Source organism: Durotheca rogersii (assembly GCF_024521655.1).
Source record: "Durotheca rogersii strain YMJ 92031201 chromosome Unknown GGS23scaffold_51, whole genome shotgun sequence".
Lineage (NCBI taxonomy): Eukaryota > Fungi > Ascomycota > Sordariomycetes > Xylariales > Xylariaceae > Durotheca > Durotheca rogersii.
Window position 1 is genome coordinate 95,488 of NW_026251282.1, and position 19,363 is coordinate 114,850.

The 19,363-nt window shown below is 54.9% G+C and overlaps 6 protein-coding genes across 6 annotated transcripts; 3 read left to right on the top strand and 3 right to left on the bottom strand.

Annotated features, from left to right (window-relative positions):
• Nucleotides 1-183: 183 nt before the first annotated feature.
• On the top strand, nt 184-2,481 carry GGS23DRAFT_440161 (CDP-alcohol phosphatidyltransferase-domain-containing protein). Its single transcript, XM_051513934.1, has 5 exons — nt 184-571; nt 634-1,009; nt 1,165-1,523; nt 1,688-1,934; nt 2,089-2,481. Exons 2-5 carry the CDS (start codon nt 636-638, stop codon nt 2,192-2,194), a joined length of 1,086 nt encoding a protein of 361 aa, XP_051367306.1. The 5' UTR covers nt 184-571; nt 634-635; the 3' UTR covers nt 2,195-2,481.
• Nucleotides 2,482-2,768: 287 nt separating this feature from the next.
• Nucleotides 2,769-4,973, bottom strand: GGS23DRAFT_601304 (glucose-inhibited division protein A subfamily; the record flags this gene model as incomplete). The annotated part of the gene is made up of 2 exons (XM_051519186.1): nt 2,769-4,770; nt 4,855-4,973. The coding sequence occupies 2 exons, from the start codon at nt 4,971-4,973 to the stop codon at nt 2,769-2,771; spliced, it is 2,121 nt and encodes a 706-aa protein (XP_051367307.1).
• Nucleotides 4,974-5,023: 50 nt separating this feature from the next.
• GGS23DRAFT_589492 (Sec1-like protein) lies at nt 5,024-7,429 on the bottom strand. The gene is made up of 2 exons (XM_051517627.1): nt 6,038-7,429; nt 5,024-5,977 (listed from the first exon to the last, which is right to left on the bottom strand). The coding sequence occupies exons 1-2, from the start codon at nt 7,175-7,177 to the stop codon at nt 5,339-5,341; spliced, it is 1,779 nt and encodes a 592-aa protein (XP_051367308.1). The 5' UTR covers nt 7,178-7,429; the 3' UTR covers nt 5,024-5,338.
• Nucleotides 7,430-8,030: 601 nt separating this feature from the next.
• GGS23DRAFT_608126 (uncharacterized protein) lies at nt 8,031-9,483 on the top strand (the record flags this gene model as incomplete). Its single annotated transcript, XM_051520157.1, has 2 exons — nt 8,031-8,068; nt 8,157-9,483. The coding sequence occupies 2 exons, from the start codon at nt 8,031-8,033 to the stop codon at nt 9,481-9,483; spliced, it is 1,365 nt and encodes a 454-aa protein (XP_051367309.1).
• Nucleotides 9,484-10,653: 1,170 nt separating this feature from the next.
• GGS23DRAFT_601307 (CaaX protease) lies at nt 10,654-12,128 on the bottom strand (the record flags this gene model as incomplete). Its single annotated transcript, XM_051519187.1, has 5 exons — nt 10,654-10,692; nt 10,760-11,158; nt 11,412-11,807; nt 11,942-11,985; nt 12,080-12,128. The coding sequence occupies 5 exons, from the start codon at nt 12,126-12,128 to the stop codon at nt 10,654-10,656; spliced, it is 927 nt and encodes a 308-aa protein (XP_051367310.1).
• Nucleotides 12,129-16,278: 4,150 nt separating this feature from the next.
• Nucleotides 16,279-19,016, top strand: GGS23DRAFT_608127 (uncharacterized protein; the record flags this gene model as incomplete). The annotated part of the gene is made up of 2 exons (XM_051520158.1): nt 16,279-18,691; nt 18,751-19,016. 2 exons carry the CDS (start codon nt 16,279-16,281, stop codon nt 19,014-19,016), a joined length of 2,679 nt encoding a protein of 892 aa, XP_051367311.1.
• Between the last annotated feature and the right edge of the window lie 347 nt (nt 19,017-19,363).

The window sequence follows — 19,363 nt, forward strand, 5'->3', positions numbered from 1 at the left end:
GCAAAGTAATTAAATTTATATAGTTTATAAAAACTAAGTGTTTCTTTTATTTTAATATTAAATTAATATACATGATAAAGAATTTATATATTTAACTTAACCGAATATTAATAAAGTAATAAAGGAGTAATACCATGCAATCGATAGATAGGTACTAATTTAGGAACGGTACTAATTTGCTAACATCATTCTCTAATCTAGGGTCTTGTACCTAGGTACCTCCTACGAGACAAGCCCAGACTTTTGGGAATGTACGAGTAAAACGTGAAACATCCAAGTCACCCTCGACTTTACGACGCTTTCTTCCCTAATATGCTTCTCGTCGCGACAATGAGCCGCTGCCACCGCTCCTGTTTCCCCTCCCGCTTCATGTGACGCTCGCTTCGACCGCGCATTTAAAGACTAACCCGGGAAAGGCGTCTTGCGGGGTAGATTCTCGTCGAGGTGACCTTCGCGTTGTGCACTAGAGAGTCGACTCGGGGACGAGACAAGATTTCCCTTCCGTCCCCTTCGCCCTTCCTCCTTCTCCGGTTTGTGGTTGGGAAGGGGAATATTTCGGGCAGGACAGCTAGCAAGTGGCTTACGCGAGCCGATTACCGCCAACCGCTTGGGACTAACATGACACTCTCTTAGCCATGAGTTGTTCACGGGCCCTACGCACTTGCGAGAGTCTGGGCTGCTCATGCGCAGGCCCGGGTCCGGGCGCGCGCCGGGCGAATTTTGGTCTCGTAGCGTCTGCCTCAGCCGATGCACTGCTGGGGGCGAGAGCGAAGGCCCTGTTGCTGTTGCCTGCGCAGAGGCCCCTGTATAGTCTGCGCGCGAATGGCTTGAAGCTTCGTTACTCAGGAAGAAGCACTCGGGGGGGCGGCAGCGTAGGAGAGCATCTGCGTCCAAGTGCCACTACAGCTTCAACTCTTGTCTCTAGAGGATTTGGTTTGTCTCACCAGAACCTCCTCTCGTTTACCACCGGATATCGACAGATGCATAATGAGACGAAGTATAAGGACCAGTATGTTGTTCCAGTCGCCTCGCTTCTAGACCAGCCTAGCATTCGAACACTTCCTATCTATATTTATTTTTCAACTACTATATTTCAAAGATTCTCGCCCATAACCAGCCCAACTCATAGCGATATGGGGTTCCCGCCAGCTGACAAGCTAGTAGAAGCCGCCAAGTTTCAGAGCCTTCGGGGCCACTTCCAGAGAAACCTCGCGGGATTAGGAAAGTAATCCCAAAGGTGCTCCCCTCTCTGACGCCACACGAGAATATATATACGGTGCCCAATATCCTAACATTTTCGCGCCTCATCACCGCCCCGTTCGTCGGCTACGCCATTCTCCACGACGCCCACGGTTGGGCGTTGGGATTGTTTGCTTACGCCGGTGCCTCGGACCTCCTAGATGGTTGGATCGCCCGCCGGTGGAAGCTGCAAACAGTTGTTGGCAGCGTCGTAGACCCGATGGCCGACAAGACGCTCATGACCGTCTTGACCGTATGCCTAGCTATGCGCGGCGCGCTGCCCGGTAAGAAACCCCCCCCCTCCCCTCCCCTTTGACTTTTCCCACATGCGCGAAAGTTTCCCCGATACGCTCGAACGGAAGCTTGTAGTATTGGGCTCGCCATTACGGAGCTGTTTGTCCCCCTGTTCCACATATGTTGAACTAACTAACATCTGGGACTACCAAAGTATGGCTTGCTATCATCATCCTCGGGCGCGATGTCGCCCTGGGCCTCGCCGCCATATACTATCGGTGGGTATCTCTACCGCCACCGAAGACGTTCACGCGCTACTGGGACTTCTCCCTGCCGTCGGCGGAGGTACGGCCCACAACAATCAGCAAGTACAACACGTTCCTACAGCTGGGGCTCATGGGGGTTACAATGGTGACACCTCTGCTTAGCGTGGATGTCGGTCCGACTCTTACGGCTTTTCAGTAAGTGATTTTCGACAAGCCCCCTCTCCTCTCTCGGTCCGTTTCTTGCGCTCCTTTCTCTAGACATTATCATTGTAAGAGAAGGGAGCCACGGGTACGAATTTGATGGAGATGGTTTTCTATTTACGGATGCAAGTACTAACTTGAGAACTAGATATCTAGTCGCCACCACGACAGTGTGGAGCGGTCTGAGTTACATCTTCAGCAAGGACGCGGTCAAGATCCTATCGCATAATAAAGGCAAGAAAAAACGCGAATAATCGAGACACGGCATCCCCTTCCCGGGAGATGTGGTAAGACGAGATATGTACAGTTCATTGATTTTTACGGAAACGCCTCGTCACTTGCACGGCAAAGAGGCCATGTGGGAATGTTTCTATGTGAAGAGGAAAAGGGGTCAGGGGTCAGGGGTCGTAAGGGTAGTTCGTACGATGGTGTATAGTATGCTATAGACGAGTGATTTCCGCATAGGTTTGGCTTTCTATCAAAACAAAAGTAGACGGGCGGGCAGCACGTTGCAAGAGTAGCATAGCGGGTCAAATAGAGCGCGAAGTGGGAGGGCACGGATCAATGTTATCGGCACGACAACGTGACGGCATACCACGCCCCTGATCCGTAGGGTCCGCGAGGAGGTACTACGTTCGTATCGCCGCTCTCTTCGTTAGCGTCGTGAGGTATTTGTACATTATCTAAGTATACACGGTCACGCGCGGGCACCCCAAGGCCGCGCATACTGCCACATCTGAGATGTCTACGGCGTCTATCCGTCGACCCGCCCCGTTCACGTGGTCGAGTAGGTAGGCATTTCCTATCATGATCTCCGGCCGCATCGCGTCACAGCTCCCTCGCCCTGGCCTCAGCATCCAAGGCCTCGACCTCGGGCCCCAGCGGCGCCGTCTCGTCCGCCAGCACCTCCTCGACGGCGCCGGTTCCACGCGTACTCCGTCCCGCGCCCCTGCTCTGCGCCGTCTCTTTTTGCACGTGAGCGAGCAGCACAACGCAGCCGGCAGGCGTGACACCCTCGATGCGGCGCGCCTGGCCGAGGCTCTCGGGGCGCGCGGCGGCGAGCGCCGCGCGCTCGTGCGAGCTGAGCCCGAACACGGCCCCGTAGTCGAGGTTCGCCGGCAGCCGCAGCGTCTCGTCTCGCAGGAACAGGGCGCGCTCCGCCGCCTGGCGGTTGACGTAGGGCGCGTACCGCGCCTCGACCTCGACCCGCGCCCGTACCCGCTCCCCGTGCGCCGCCACCTCCGGCACGTGCGCCGCCAGGTCGTCCAGCGTCACGCCCTGCAGCCGCAGCATGTCGAGCGCGCTGCGCTTCCGCGTGTCGTTGCGGTTGCCGAAGCCGGCCGCGATCCACGCTGGCGGGCTCAGCACGTACCGGCCGAGAGCGCCCGTGAGAGCGTCGACGGCCCCGCGCTCCTCCGCGTACCGCGCCCATCGTGCGTCAGACACCACGCCCCACGCGCGCCCCTTGGGCGTGAGCCGCGCATCTGCGTTGTCGGCCCGCGCCGACATCCTGTATTCGCTGCGGCTCGTGAACATGCGATACGGCTCCGAGACGCCCTTGGTTACGAGGTCGTCGATCATGACTCCGATGTAGCCGTCGGCGCGGGTGATACAGACGGCGGGAAGCCCGCGCGCCGCGCGCCCAGCGTTGATTCCCGCGACGATACCCTGGCCGGCGGCCTCCTCGTAGCCCGTCGTGCCGTTGATCTGCCCCGCTAGGAAGAGCCCCGAGATGGCTTTCGTCTCGAGCGAGGTCCGAAGCCCGCGCGGGTCTACGTAATCGTACTCCACGCCGTAGCCGGCCTGCGTCATCTGCACGTTTTCGAGCCCGTGGATTGTTCGGAGCAGCTGCTCCTGCGCCTCGGCGGGGATCGTCATCGACAGCCCGTTCGGGTAGATGGTGTCGTTGTCGAAGCCTTCGGGCTCGAGCCAGACGATGTGGCGCTCCTTGTGGCCGAATTTGATCACCTTCGACTCGAGCGACGGGCAGTAGCGCGGGCCGGCGACGGTCTCGCGGATGTGCACCGTCTTGTCGAGGTTCTGGCGCACGATCTCGTGCGACTGATCATTCGTGTACGTCGCCCAGCAGAGGAGTTGGTCCTCGACGGCAACGCGGTCATCAAGGTAGCTGAATGGCTCGGGGGGGTCGTCACCAAGCTGCTCGGAAAGGATGTCGAAGTTGATACTGCCCCTGTGCAACCGCGGTGGCGTGCCTGTCTTTAGCCGACCGAGCTTGAACCCGGCCTCGCGCAACGACTTGCTCAGGCCGAACGTCGCCTTCTCGCCCATCCTCCCCGAAGGGTATACAGTCAGCCCGATGTGTATCTCCCCGCTCAGAAAGGTCCCCGTCGTGATGACGACCTGGCTCGTCGGCAGCACCTCGCCAGACTCGAGGCGCACGCCGGTGATCTTCGTCTTAGGAGGCGCGACACCATCCGGGTGCGTCTCCTCGCCGAGGACGATGTCGGACACACTGCCGGTTATGATGGACAGGTTGGGGTAGGCGAGAAGCTCCTCACGCATGTGCTTCTTGTAGAGAGCGCGGTCGATCTGGGCGCGGGGCCCCCAGACAGCGGGACCCTTCTTGCGGTTAAGAACCTTGAATTGGACGCCGGCCCTGTCGATGATGCGAGCGGCGACGCCGTCGAGGGCGTCAATCTCACGGATAATTGTGCCTTTACCGATGCCGCCGAAGCTGGGGTTGCAGGAGCACACGCCGAGGTTATCGAGCTTGGGCGTGACGAGTGCAGTCCTCGCACCGACCCGCGCCGCTGCTGCGCATGCTTCGGTGCCAGCGTGGCCGCCCCCTACAACTACGACGTCGAACGGCCTATATCCCCCCCCTCCAGTTAGCTCACGCCTATCAAATTGCGATAGCGCGGTGAAAGAGAGCTCTATCATCCGCCGACCTCACCTTGTGTCCTGGGCTAGAGTGGCGAAGTTGCTCCGGTTGAAGTGCGGCAGATGGAGTGGTCGTCTCCGGATGATGTCGGGGGGCCGGCTAAGTCCCCTAGGCCGCCACGCTTTCTTCATCTTCGCCGACGTATTACAAACCGAACAGGTTTGAGCTGGGACGTTGAGCGCATCGTTGAAATTGTCACCCAATCGGGGCTAGATTTTATTGATAAGAGGTGCCGATAAAGAAGGAGCTGAAACAGGGAGGCGGTGTGCAATGTACTAGACGATCAGGGCAGGCGGTGGCATTTTATGCCGGACTAATTATCTACACCTTAATCGGCGCAGAAATCTACTACTGCTATCCCACATAAGCATATGCCGTGCCTAAATTGTGCATCGCGATTTACGCAGAGGTAGCACCAGGGCCGATACTCCGATGCCAATTCCGTAGCCTATCCTGTCCGTCCGTCCGTCCCGCTCCATGCTATCCTATCCAGCGCCTACCGCCTACTCAGCTCCTTCCTTAATCTCGCTGCTGTCGACGTCGGCGGCGGATCCGGCCACGAGGACACAGCCTCATGGACCTCATCGAGAAACGTAGCAGCGTTGTGGATAGTGGTGCCGCCGAGCACGACCCGAACCCCAGGCGAAGACGCGTTGATGCTAGCCGCAGTCTTGGCCTCCTCGTACGTTGCGCCGCCGATCACGAATACGACTATGTCCTGCGGCTTGTCGCGCGTCGTCCCGCCGCCCTCAACAAATGGGTACTGTTGCTCCCGCAGCCGGCCCTTAACTAGGCTTTGCAGCGTCGCCTCGAGGTGCGGTGTGTGCTGGGTGTATACATTCTCTACACCCTTGAGCCCCTTGATGGCCCGCGCGCCTGAGAAGATTCCGCCTGACTCGAAAATGTCCGCGATCCCGCTGGCCGACTGCGACTGCTGCAGCGAGTGGCGGTAGATGAGTAATTTTGCCACCGAATCCGCCTGCCGTGCGGGGACGCCGCCTGCTGCGGAAAGCAGGTCTACGAGCATAGCCAACGAGTTGGACGGGTGCTTCTCGTATCGCAGGGCGTACAGCGCTACTAGCCCGATCTTGTTCTCGGGGGTTACCGTAGGAGACTGTATCAATTTCTGGACATTCTATAGCGATGTTAGTCTCAGTCAGGACAGCGTTTACGAAGGCGGCCGCTGTTATCGTACCCTCAGGTCCGCACCGTGATTGTCGTTACAAGCCAGACTCTGCTCGACCTCGCTGACCTCTAACAAATTCTCGGAGCCCACTCTTCGACTCAGTTCCGAAACTAGAGTGACATGCTTGCTGACATTGCCGGAGAGTTTTCTAAATTCTGGGTATTCCTCAATAAACCGCTTCATGTCAGATATAGATTCGATGTTGGCATTATTCTTCGTCTTGGACTGGTACTGCTCCACGTAGTCCTTGATATTGCCGCCGAGGTCGCCAAAGTTTAGGTACATATTTTTTTTGAAGAACGGGTCTTGGTCTTGCGACAGAACAATTTCCCTCAGCTCCGGTCGGATGTCCTGGATGTCCCCTAGATCTACCCGCCCGTTCTGGATGCCTAGTAGTTGGTGAACCATGGCTTGGTAAGTCCACTGGTTGAGAAGCGGCGTGGCGGGGTCCTCTCTCCGGTCGAGGATGAGCAGTATAGGCGGCGTGTCGACTCTTCGAAAATCAAATAGCTGCTCTTCTTGCGTGATGTGATACCGAACTTCCGTGGCCAACTTCTTGGCTAGCAAGCTGTTCCGCTCATACCGAATGAGCGGTTTCTTTTTAAGCGCCAGTAGCACAGCTATCAGGCCGTCGGTCGTCCGCTGCAGCGAGTCCGGATTCCAGAGATCCGGCGAGCTACCCCATATCCTCTGCTGAGGCGGGGCGAGGTTGAGGGAGAATAGGTCCGGGTTGATGACGACGAAATCGGCAAAGTGTTCTTGCACCGCCTTAACGACCTCGTGGTCGTCGGCTTCGGCTAGCCTCTCTAACGACGACTTCTTGACTACATTGCTGAAGTAGAGGTAATATTCGCCGTATTTAGGATCCCGAAGCTCATCGATGAGAAATTGAACAGATTCCGGAGAAGGCCGCACGAAGCAGAGACACCGGAGGTGTCGCATCTTTTCGCGGTTCTGATTGTCGAGCCGGTCCGTGAGGTAGACCTCGTGGTTAAGCAACAAAGACTGGGTGATGGCGGTGGAGACAATTGGCACGGTATCTTTGTCTAGTAGAAGCATCTTCATCTTAGCAGATGGTGCCCCAGATGCGCTGTCTCCAGCCGACACCATCTTAGAGATGTAGCCGGAGACGGCTTGGACGACATCCATGGTGATGGTTCAGACGTAGAGATGACAATCTGCAAGCTCGTGATGTATTGGCGGTGGATGCATGCAGAGTAGGTCTGTCAGGATACGATCTTCTCTCTAGAGGCTTGGTCTATAGGATGTGTGCAATGCGGCTTTGGTAGGTTACGAGGATGTGCGATCTGGTTGGCTGCTTGCGGCTATGGTGGTGAAGAAGGCGATGAACTGAAATGCTGGAGGAACAAGTTGGCGATGAGAGGAGAGACAACGAGATGCATGTGCAATAATACCTAATAGAGCTCCCCAGCTGTTCACAGCACCCCTGCACCTGTAAGTATCTTATTACAGGTGTTTCCCGCAGCCTGCGGATATCAGTTCTAGGCACCTGTAGGTACCTACCTCTCACCTGATGATGCAGCATTGCCAAAGTACCTTAGGTACCGACCTACATAGGTAGGCACCTGTGGGTGTTGCACCTACCTGCATCGTGTATTCAGCCAATGAGCAGGTTCCTAAGTCTACAGTGTGTCGTCAACTGGGACAGGGATGAGGGGAGCTAGATGACGACAAGGTAGCATATACTTTTTCTAATGTGGGTACCAGACATGGATGAGGTGGTCGCGAGTGTATCCAGTACATTGACCCAGATAAGATAAGCAATTGGCGAACTTCTCGTTCGCAGGTAGTTTGAGCATCAAAAAGCTCCATCTCATCTACATCTACCCGGTCAACTTTATAAACTCAATTATTCCTCCTCTTTTCCCCCCTCCCTCTCTCTCTCTCCCTCTCGTCTTTCTCTCCTCCTTCACCTATTTCCCCAGAATTTCGGCTCCAGTTTGCTTGGGATGTTCGACGCTCAAAGGAGCCATACAGAAAGATGGCCTCGGACATGTGCCCAGCCAACTCTGCACCAACGTATGTCCCAACCCGCCCCTCTGCCCTCCTGTCGTCTGTGGAATCGACAGTAGTCAAACTAACCTCTCGCCACCGTTGGCAACCACAGCCTGTCGTTTACCCAGGGGCTCATCGTTGGCCAGATCTCCGTCGTGCTTCTTCTAGCACTGTTTATTAAGTTCTTTATATTCGGCGAGGCTCCCTCACCCGAGATCACCGCCACCATCCGCGCAGCCGAGCGTCGATCTCGCACTCTCGCCCACCGGCAGTCCCTCCTCTCCCTCCGATCATCCACTCCACATACAGCAGCGGGCGCCGCTTCAAGGTCGCCCCAGCCGACGCTAAATCAGAAAAAGTCGAGCGTCCTACGGAGCCCGCCGACGCTCACTATCGGTTCCATCCTCAACAAGACCTACTACAACGTCGATAGCCATCAACCCGAGTCGCTGGACTGGTTCAACGTGTTAATCGCTCAGACCATCGCTCAGTTCCGCAGCGACGCTCAGCAGGACGATGCCATCCTCAACTCCCTGACCAAAGCCCTCAACGGCACCTCCCGCCCGGACTTTCTCGACGAGATCAAAGTCACCGAGCTTACCCTCGGCGAGGATTTTCCCATCTTCAGCAACTGTCGCATCATACCTGTTGACGAGGATGGCCTCAGCCTCAACACTGGCCCTCATGGTGAGAAGCGCTTCGATGCTAATAGCACCCGCGCCAAGCGTGAGGGCTCGCGGCTGCAGGCCCGCATGGATGTTGATCTCAGCGACATGATTACACTCGCCGTTGAGACCAAGATTCAGCTCAACTACCCGCGGAGGCTGACCGCCGTCCTGCCCGTCGCCCTAGCCGTGAGCGTTGTGCGCTTTAGCGGCACCCTAAGCATCTCGTTTATCCCCTCAAACCCATCACAGACTACCCCGACTATGATGACCTTCAACTTCCTAGACGATTATCGCCTCGATTTCTCGGTGCGTAGTCTGGTAGGAAGCCGTTCGCGTCTACAGGATGTGCCGAAAATCGCCCAGCTCGTGGAATCGCGTCTTCATCGCTGGTTCGATGAGCGTGCCGTCGAGCCCCGTTTCCAGGAGATCGCTCTTCCGAGCATGTGGCCTCGAAAACGAACTACGCGGGGCGGTGACGAACCCCTTGACGGCAGTACCACTGCAGCGTCGGTTAGCGGTGGTAGTAGTAGTAGCGCCGGCGGCAGTGCGGGCAAGGGTAAGGGCCGAGAAATAACCAAAGAATTGAAAGAGGGGGCTCGTAGGGAAGTCGAGACACAAATGGCGAAGCGCGAATATAGCCCGGTCCCCCGGCTGCCCGACGCCCTGAGACACAGACGACCCAGAAGCCGGGGTAACGGGTCCGGTATGGGATCAGGAGAGTTTAGTATGCCTGGCAGCTTACCAGGGATGGGGATCGACCTGGCGACTTGAGAATACCTTGCAATAAACCACCGGCTTGGTGCGTCGTTATAACTGCCCAAGATCGACGGCAACAGCTATGGCAGTAACAGCTACAACCCTTTCGACGCCCGCCCCCCCCCCCCCTTGCTAGCATCTACCTCTTAACATACATACACTCCGAGGCATTAGGAGACTCCTTCCAAGCTCCGCGGCGGCCCGCCTAACAGCGTTTCCCCATGGAATCACTCACGCCCAGATAGTTAATCGGCCAATCAGTCTGAAAGGGAGAAACCCGACTTCGAACAAAATAGCACTCGACCAGGCGCGAGTTGTGGTACAGAATAAACGAAGATGTAGGGAAACCAGACGTCTCTCTCATCTCCTTCACCCTTCCCTTCTAGCATTTTGCGAGAAGCAACCTCCCCCCTCGCCTGGTGTAGGATTTACCAAGAAGACGGGAGACTACGGACATCGGCCGAGTTCCGCAATCGACAGCATCTCCGTGACTGCGGTGTACCCCCACACAAGTCTAGATGTGTACCGGATATGCATAACATGTTGTAAACCAGATAGACACCCAGCGGCCCCCTTTCCCCTTCTTCCTTCTTATATTCTATTTGCTCACCATCACTTCCTCACCACTGTACAAATCAACAAAAACAACATATAGACCCGTGGGCCGTCAAGAGCACGAGGGAATCAGGGAAGAGAACGAGAACGGGTGGGGGGGTGAACGAGGAAGAATTGTACAGGTAATTCTCAGAGAGCGTGTGTCTGCATATGTGTATATATATACTGTCGCCACTCTCTCATGTACTAATTAGATAGCATATACGCACCTTAGTCTCAGGCGGTCCGGCTTGCCTCGAGGGGGAATGAGAAGATACGAGACCGAGGGAATGGGTAAGCAGGGGGACGGGGAGACGGAGGCGTGGGAAGGAAGGTTGCCTGGCCGCGTGTAGTATCATATCAACTACCCACCTCTTGATCAATCTAGGGACACTAGAAAATGAGGGGGAAATTGTAATAACTAATATATATAGCCTGGTGCATCCGTGACCATCTCATGAGTCATATGCGGTATACTTAATGGAATGGATTTCGTTTCATGCTTTATCCGTCATGAGCTCGCTAACTACATATATACCTACGTATCATCTTGATTAACACCAAGATCAATCGTGACCTCGGGTCACCCACTCAGTTCACTTCACTCCGATCGTCTTCACATATCAAGAACTACAAGTGCACTATCGCTCATTGTTAGTAAGCCCAAACTCTTCCACCACCCCACTGCACCGGCTACAAGCAATCCGTAATACGTGACCGTCCACCAGAGGTCATCCCTCGGCTTCGCCCCGCCACCGTCGTCCCAGCGCTTGACGCGACCCCAGACGCGGGGCAGTCCCATGCAGTTGCAGAAGGCGTGCGCGAGGACGGCGGTGAGCAGGCTTCCCGAGCGCAGGAACAGGAAGGCCGCATAGGCGCCGAAGAGGGTGGTGTATGTGAGCTGGAATGCGGAGCGTAGGACGGCAGTGGCACGAGGCTCGGAGGGACGCGACACGCGCGCCTCGTAGTAGTGGTGCAGGTGCGCAAGACCGAAGACGAGGGGTGCGAGGGCGATAGTACGCCACGCCGAGGCGCCGGATAGCAGAAGCAGTGGCACCGACGCCGAGCGGAAGAGAATCTCTTCGGTTAAGGGGCCCTACAGAGTTTGTGAAGTCAGGAAGGGAATAGTTATCGAATAGAGGGGTGAAGAGGGAAGGAGTAAGTGTTGGAACATCAGAGATGCACGGTGGGTGCTATTGTGTCTGTCCTCATCTGACAGGTATCGAGTCTGCTCGGAAACACGGACCAGTGTTCTCATCATGGGAATGCGTTTGCCGGTTTGGCGAGGATGGCATGCTGGATAGGCCGGAATGAGGTGAGGCGAGAGGAGAAAAGGGAGGAAAACTTACTACTACGATATTACGCCACGTCGTCCACTCAGAGCAGACCCGCGATACAAGGCGCAGGGCAAGTAAGTCGCGCCACCCGCCGTCAACCACGAGGGTCTCGAATAGCGGCCCCACGAAGAGCAGGGTAGTGAGCAGGAGGCAGCAAGCAGCCTCACGCAGGCCGACAGGCCAATACCCGAGAGCATGCAGGGCCTCGGGGACGGTGGCTGCCGGCGCCTGGCCTCCGTACCCGAAGGTCAGTATCACGAAGGTGGTAAAAGAGCAAAGGGCACAACTCAGCGACACGGACGCGGTGCGCGCGCGAATCACGGACGGCGCGTCCCGCGACAATGTGAGCGACGGCCGCGTCCGTGGCGACAAGTAAAAAGGTGCCACATAAGCGAACGTGTAGAGTACCTGTGTTGCCTGGTTAATTCTATTGGGCTTCCGTTTTTCTTCTCTGTCGCTCGTGTCTCAAAATATCACCGACCTGTGTGGGTGGAAATAAAAAAAGAAATAGACGAGGGCAGGGGAAAGAAGAAAATACTTACGAGTAAGAGGACGGCGGTTCGAGTGCTGATTGGTGGTGGTTTTGCTACCGCGGCTAGGTCAGGATCAGGCCTATCGGACAAATTAACCCAGCCAAGGTGGACGGGTTTACCGAGTTGGTGAAGCGCGAATAGACTTACGTTCTTCTGTGGTGAAGTACCGGCTGATGAAAGTCGGTATTACAGGCATGGCGGACGGAAACCCAACTAATAGCTTGCTCCCTTGCTGTAGGAAAATCGTGATGGTGACCTAGTCCACCTGGGGCGAGGCTGAGACAATAGTGTTATCGTGCCGGACAGGAGGCGTCGAGGTAAGAATGAGAGAGACAGCCTCGCACAACCCGAACGTCTAAAAAGCGTGTAGAGGTGCTGGGGTCTGTTCATGCATGAATTCTCTCTCTCATGCTGAGCCTCTTAGGATAGATAGCCAAAAAATATTTCCCAGAGATCGCAAATGACGATGGAATGATTGCTGGGACTCAAGGAAATTACCATGCACGATCGGGTTATGCCGTAGAAAAGGCGCGAGCTTGTGCGGGGAGTATGTTGTCAAGATGGGAGGGGGGGAGGGGGGGATGTGTGTCCTTGGCCCTTAGCCCTTAGCCCCTGAACCTAGACAAAATTTCCGGGGTGGCTGGTGATGAGGTTTGCTGGGACTATCTCGACGCTCCAATTCCGGATACCCAAGTTCAATAGAGATGATAGGTATGATACCCTCATACGTATGCACGTAGGTATATTGACCGGTATCGCTGGCAGCCATCATACATACCTATATAGGAAGCGCAGCGCAAGGCGTTTGGCGGTCTTGTGAAAGAGCAGCCACAGGCGCGCACGGCTGGGCTGCGTCTCTCGGACCCGTTGGCGCTCCAGCTAGCCCATTCACAGGCTGCCGAGGAGGTGTGTACGTGTAAGCGCGAGAGCGGCTCTGAATCTGACCACGACTGCGCGGAAAGACGAGACGAGCGCTGTATCAAGGCTGCTCGGTCCGGGCTATCGGATGGACATTAAACATGCACTGAGCATCTAGAGGCGTCTGGGTTCGAGGAGTCGTTATAACTTATTTATGCAGTGAGACGCTCTCCAGCCTTCTCGACGAACAGAGCAACCCTACGTTGCCTCGTCCCGACTAGCACATAGACTAGGCCGGCCAGGGCCAGGGCCAGGGCCAGAACCCTTAAGCGCGAGACTCCGTCAGCGTACTAGCCAGCTGTGTAATGGTAGAAACGCTGGGTGGTATCCGCACCGTACGTAGGAGAGCCTCGACAAGGGACAAGGCCTCCCCAGCCGGTTCCCGGGTACTGTGCCGGGGTTAGCGAACAACTATCTCTTTGAGGGCCGCAGGTACAAAGATATTTCAGATGCATTCCTGAAAGAGCCGGAATGCCACATTCAACAGTCTCAGGAACTTGTTGTTCGCTTGTTGTTTATTTGTTGATGCCGCCATCAAATGGCATGTCTTATTTCTCTTAATCAGGCTCCAATTATGTATATGTAAGAAAGGGAGAAAACAGGAATCCGGAGCTAAGTGGGTTATATAATAGAGGACAGGTTCGATTCCTGACAGCGCTACTTGGTAGTCTCTATTGTTTAGCCTATCTGGTGACTTCGTCCAGGCAGCAGGTACTGCGTACTTTAAACCCCAGAAGCTACTGGTTCGAGCCAGAGTGCCGCCTTTGTAATAAGGTCCTTTTAGGTGGTACGTGTGTACCAGTGCAGGCTATACGATAGTAGTGGAGCGTATCTTATCCTTGTAAGATCCTGTATTCCGACGTATACTGGAGCAGGCAGTGTTGTAATAGCGCGCGGGGGCGCGTGCCTGTTGTATGGGTCGAGCTAAGTGGGTTATATAATAGAGGACAGGTTCGATTCCTGACAGCGCTACTTGGTAGTCTCTATTGTTTAGCCTATCTTCCGGTATGTGCATGTACGCTCTGTCCCTTTTGGGCAGCCGATGGACCATTAAGGGAACCTCGCGTATGTACATCGCCTAGGTACTTGGTGGGAGGTACCTACCTCCTAGATATCTAGGTATGTATGTACATAGGCGCATCAGGTACTTGCCTGTAGGTAAGGTACGGGCTTCAATGCATTCACATGCCTACATTATATACCAGATACATCTAGGTAGGCAGCATCCAAATCTTCCGTGACTGAGTCGAGTGGTAGCCGTAGACAGTGATTTTTCAGATACAGGATGGCCATATCTGAGGTCCATTCATCATATCCGTAGGTCAGGTACGTGTGTTACCTAGGTACCTACCTAGGTACCTACCTGGGTACTTAGAGATACCTCAAATTCTCCTGTACGGGGCAGCTATGATGTGGTGCAAAAGTGGAACTGGCCTGATTGGTACCCTTACATGGCATCCACCTGGACCCATCAGGCAGCTAAGCCACATTTCTCTCTCTGCGTCCATGCTCTCTTGTCCCCATTTCCCCGTCTCTCATCCTCACCCCCCACACCCATCTCAAAGCTTTTTCTACCTTTCCTCAACTTCGACTCACGCAGGCCAGCTCGTCGCTCTCGGTTTGGGGTCACACCTCCCCTGAACTTGCAGGGGAACCCTGAGCATCTCTTCCTATCTGGAGCCATGTCCCCGGATATCGCCCAATTGAACCTCTTCGTAGCCTGTCTTTTAATCCGGGTCTCTCTTCACCGATTCTTTTCCCTTGCCTCCCATCCCCTCCAACCTTAGCTGTACCCATGTCGATGCCTGACTTGACAGGTGGCTGCGGTATGGCTGGCTATGTACTATATCGTACGTGGTGATACTTTTCTGGTGGCTTTCATTTCCTTTCCATCTGTCGCTGTTTCTCGCCCTCCTTCTCTTCCTTGTTGTCAGGACAATAGCATGGTGTGGCTGTCGGGGCATGAGATGGGAGAAGGAATTGCTAGTGACAGACGAAAAGAGGGAAACCCAAGCTAAAACTAGATGGAGATGGGAAAAGAAAATATGTTCCCAGGATACAGGGCGGCGGCGTCTTCTGAGACAGCGCCAGCTTCTTGTCACGGCTACCACGTAGTGATGAATGGTTCTCTGTTTTTCCTGCTCGTCTTTCCTGGCCTCTCATGTAGCCTCTCGGTTGTAGTTAAACGGCTACTCTGGTAGGTTCCTCGACCGCTAGCCCACAATTCCTTTCGACCTCATTTCAACTTACATCCAGAACTTGCAGTAGGCCTGCAGGCTGCAGACGCATCCCGGCTCGCACATTGGCATCCTGCCTAGAAAGGCACGGGACGACAAGACACGACGGAGATCCTGGTGGGCCTTTCGCGCATCACTGCTGTTCTCTCTCCGTCCGCCGGTCTCTGTTTGTTTCCACCTGGCACTCCCCGTCGTGCGCGTGGAATCTGGAAAGAGAAAAAGCAGAGGTACGAGCCGAGATGCTCCGGGGTACATGGGCGGCTCCTTAGTTCGCCTCAGCTGTCCCCTAGACCTTTTTTGGCACTCTACGAACTCCCTGGCTGTCGTATTATCCAACGTCCACAAAGATTGGAACCCTACCGCTCCTTTTTGACCGCATTGCATACCAGCACAGCTAATAAGCTGCCTCCGTTAGCTAGTTACTAGCCAATCGATCTTGACCCGTCGCTTTAAGTGGAGGGGGGGGGGGGACATATTCAGGAAATATCACCCCCTTCCCGCCTGTCTTCTGATGGCCTCGCTGCTTCTCCTCCGATTGTGTCCCCCTCTGCCGATATGGATATGAGTGAGCGTATGCGTGTGTGGTGTCTTTAGCTTAGCAGTTATCTTGGAGGTCTGGCTTTTGTCGACCTGTCCCACGCTCCTTTGCAAGACGTATTCGTCTCTGCCCCCCTCAAAGATCTATCGTTGTATATGCGACGCCTGAACGCATCTCCTTGTTCAACTCTTCTCTTCGCTGCCCTTTCCTGATATAATAATACCCAGCCTTAGTCTTCACGTCTCTCTTTGTCTCTCTTTTGACTTCATTGGTTATCTTCTTTCAGTCTTCGGACATCCTTTTCTTCCTCTTCCTCTTCTTCTTCTTCTTCTTCTCTTTCTCTAATCTTATTATATTCTACATTAATATTGCGCCTCGCTCCCGCGGCTACGACCATCACCTCTGAACGGTAATTGACTCGACGACTTGTTATCGTTATTATCGTACCTGGATGCGCGATACTTGAAGCGATACTCGACCTGAAAAATATACGCCATTGCTCTTCAGCCTTACCAATAGGCTTCTCTAGATCGCATGAATCGTTATGGCCTTCGTCTTAACATAGCTATAGTCGCTCAACTGAGGTGAAAAAAAAAAAAAATCAAGCGTGTGCGGCTATTTCCCGCCACCTGCGGTCGGACCCACGGCAGAGGATGGCACCTTCGACACCCCCATCATCATCATCGTCGTCACAATCGCGGAGGATAGGATTGCACGAGAGGTCGGAGTCGGAAAAGAACAAGCTGCAGATTCGCATCGTGCCCTACTCACCACCCAGGTTGGCTGAAGGCGAAGCTAGTGGCAGCAAGCCTCATGCGGCGGAACCGGAAATAGGGGAGGATGGCGCCCGACTTGCAACTAATAACCCAGCAATCACTACACCGAGGACGGCAAAAACTACGGCCTATCGATCAGAAAGTCAGCGCGCCGACTCATCGCCTTCACTATTTTCAACGCCTGCCACGCCGTCGGTAAGGCCCAAGGGTAGAGGCGTTTCAGGGCCGAAACTCGCTTCCGACTCGTCTGCCCTCGAGAGCGCTACCCCACCATCCCCTGTCATTAACAGGCCTCCTTATGGTACCAATAGTAGGCGTATTAATCGATCACAGCCATCGCACCACGATGGCGGGCCAGCTTCGCCATCGTGGAAGCCCTCCGTATCCAGAAGAGAAAATTACATCAATGTCCACGCAGACAAGACCTTCTCCGTCGTTTTAAGGCCTACGCGACCACACAATTCCGACAGGTCGGATTCGAGTCTCAAATCAGCTCCTTTTTCTAACACGTCGACCATTAGCTCGCATGAAGGGAGCTCGTTTGATGCGTCAACTGAAGATCGACACGGCTCCCCGTTGAGCTCAGTGCCTGAGCGCAGCGTGTCGCCCTACACATCGACAGGTTCATCCTCGATAGCCACGGTATTGCCTGAAGAGCCCGTTGAGTCTTCTCCCTGGAGTCATCGCATGGTCGGTGGCTTGCGCAAGGTCCCTAATCCGTCGGAGTTCAAAAATAAAGGCAAAAGCAAGGAAGTCGTCGACGCAGCGCTACCACCACTGCCAGAATCCGCTCCTACGTCGCCGCAGCGCTCCCCTCTCGCGACGAAGCAATCGTTCAATTCTGAGCAAAGCGATTCTACCATTGACGAAACAACGAATTACAGGGTAATCGGCCGCAGCTCTCCGCCTTTGCTAGACTCGGAAAGCATCGAGGCGCCGCCATCATCAAGCAGCTCAAATTACATGCTTCTCGGCCAATCGTCCCCTCCTCGGCTTCCCGCCTCGTCTCCGGCTCCGGAAGTTGCCGACACGCCGGCAAGCAAGAACTACATTGTCTACGGCGAGCCCTCGCCGTTTTCGTCGCCGATCAGCCCTGCTCGATCGCATCGCTACCGGTCTTCCGACGAGAGCTCATCCCGACAGGTGCGGCAGAAGTACTCTCAGGAGAGCCTCGTCGTGCCTCCGCTCAGGCCACACAAGAGATCATCCTCCGAGAACCTCGGCCGCTATAATAGCCAGCTGTCAAAAGAATCCCTTCGAGGTCGGGCCAACTCGTTCTCCTCTCTCTCGAGCATAGTTACTCAGGATACGTCGTCTCTGATCATTGCTACCGCAAACGTTGTCCATCTGAACTACACACCTTCCATATCGTCCGTTCCACGATCTACATGGGTAGGCCCTTCCAACGTCGCGCAGCAACGACCACGGATGGATACGCATCAATGGAGCTCACAGCTCTCGACTGTGCTTTCCGAGGACGAGGCCAGCTCTCCTGGCTCACGCGTCGTATCGATAGGTTCGGGTCACGATCGAGGTAGCAGCGCTTTTGGCAGCGGGAATAGCAGACAGATCCGAAGCTTATCATCGTCGCTAGCGGGTTTGGAAGAAAATTTGGAACGTCGAGGCTCTCGCTCACGGTCTAATTCCCGGCCCGATTCCCTAGACCGACCAATGCCCGCCTATATGAGGGGTGCAAGAGAGTTACCTACCCCGGCCACGCCCACCATTCGAGATCATGATGAACACGGTGATGGGATAGCAGATCTCCACCATCGGTCGTCACGCACACGTTTAGGCTTTTCCAGACAACCGTCGGATCGTAGTCTTCGCTCGACATTAAGCTCGCGCGCCGGGAGTCTCACCTCCGCCTCCATTCCGACTTGGGCAAGACTTTACTATGGGAGTGGGGAGAGACGTTGGCTGGCGCCAATGTCTGCGAGGTCTTTGTCCGAAGCTGGCGACAGTCGGCCACCGAGTTCCTGGATTCCCAGCCGGTCTCCATCTCAAGAACAGAACATTTACAATCCTCGTCGCCGACCGAGAGAAGTAGACACTGGGGACGGACGGCCGGATTCGATGGAGATCGCGCCGGTTGTCGAGAATGAGGTTCATGTCGGTCCCAAAAAGAAAACATCGAGCATCTGGTCTCCTCATCTTCGTCTAGATCGGCGAGCTACGGACCCTAGCGTGTGGAATGCGCCTTCTACTACCTGGTCCGCCGAAAGTAGCATGTTTGGGAGGCGTAATATCCAAGTAGTTTTATTCGTAGTAGGATTTGCGATTCCCTTTGGTAAGTCTGCCCTCTCCATTATGTAAGCAAATTTCACAGAAACTAACAGGGAGAGACAGCATGGATGGCTGCAGCATTTCTTCCGTTACCTCCCAGGGGAGTTTACCCGATAGACGAGCGGGACCAGAGTACGACAGGGTTCCGTCTGTCGGACGAGCCGGACCCTTTCCATCAACGGATCGCCCCCGTCGACGAGACTCGATACCACAACGCTCGGTGGTGGAGGAACCTGAACCGCTTCATGTCTATCGTCGGTCTGTTGATCCTTGGCGTGGTAGCTGCTCTCGTGGTAGTAGGTGTCCGGCAAGGATGGGGCCGACGATAGCGACGACGATATCGATGAGAGCATTTCCCGAACTTGTGAAATGGACTCGTTTACGGCATTTCATCTTCTAAACGACGTTTTACGATTTTCTACGTAATATGTTAATGACGACTTTTATGAGCCACACTGGCTGTTTACAACAAAACATAGACCAACCGAGTTGAAACGGGACACGCTGCCACCTGCCGCATGTCCTTGTCATCATTCATACTTGGCCGCTGAGGTCCACCTCGCTCACCTATTTTGATCTCTGGCCACCCGCATTCCTTTTTTCTCTTTTCTCTCGAAATTCGATGTCTCGGGACGATTGTACGCTTATTTTATACCCTCACGACCTCTTCGTTCGA

What these genes read in the sequence shown, in the direction of transcription:
- GGS23DRAFT_440161 (XM_051513934.1), top strand. Translation starts at nt 636, where the DNA reads ATGAGTTGTTCACGGGCCCTACGCACTTGCGAGAGTCTGGGCTGCTCA. An exon ending in TATGCGCGGCGCGCTGCCCG is followed by an intron (nt 1,524 to 1,687) that starts GTAAGAAACCCC and finishes GGACTACCAAAG; the next exon opens with TATGGCTTGCTATCATCATC. An exon ending in CCGACTCTTACGGCTTTTCA is followed by an intron (nt 1,935 to 2,088) that starts GTAAGTGATTTT and finishes CTTGAGAACTAG; the next exon opens with ATATCTAGTCGCCACCACGA.
- GGS23DRAFT_589492 (XM_051517627.1), bottom strand. Translation starts at nt 7,177, where the DNA reads ATGGATGTCGTCCAAGCCGTCTCCGGCTACATCTCTAAGATGGTGTCG. An exon ending in ATCACGGTGCGGACCTGAGG is followed by an intron (nt 5,978 to 6,037) that starts GTACGATAACAG and finishes ACATCGCTATAG; the next exon opens with AATGTCCAGAAATTGATACA.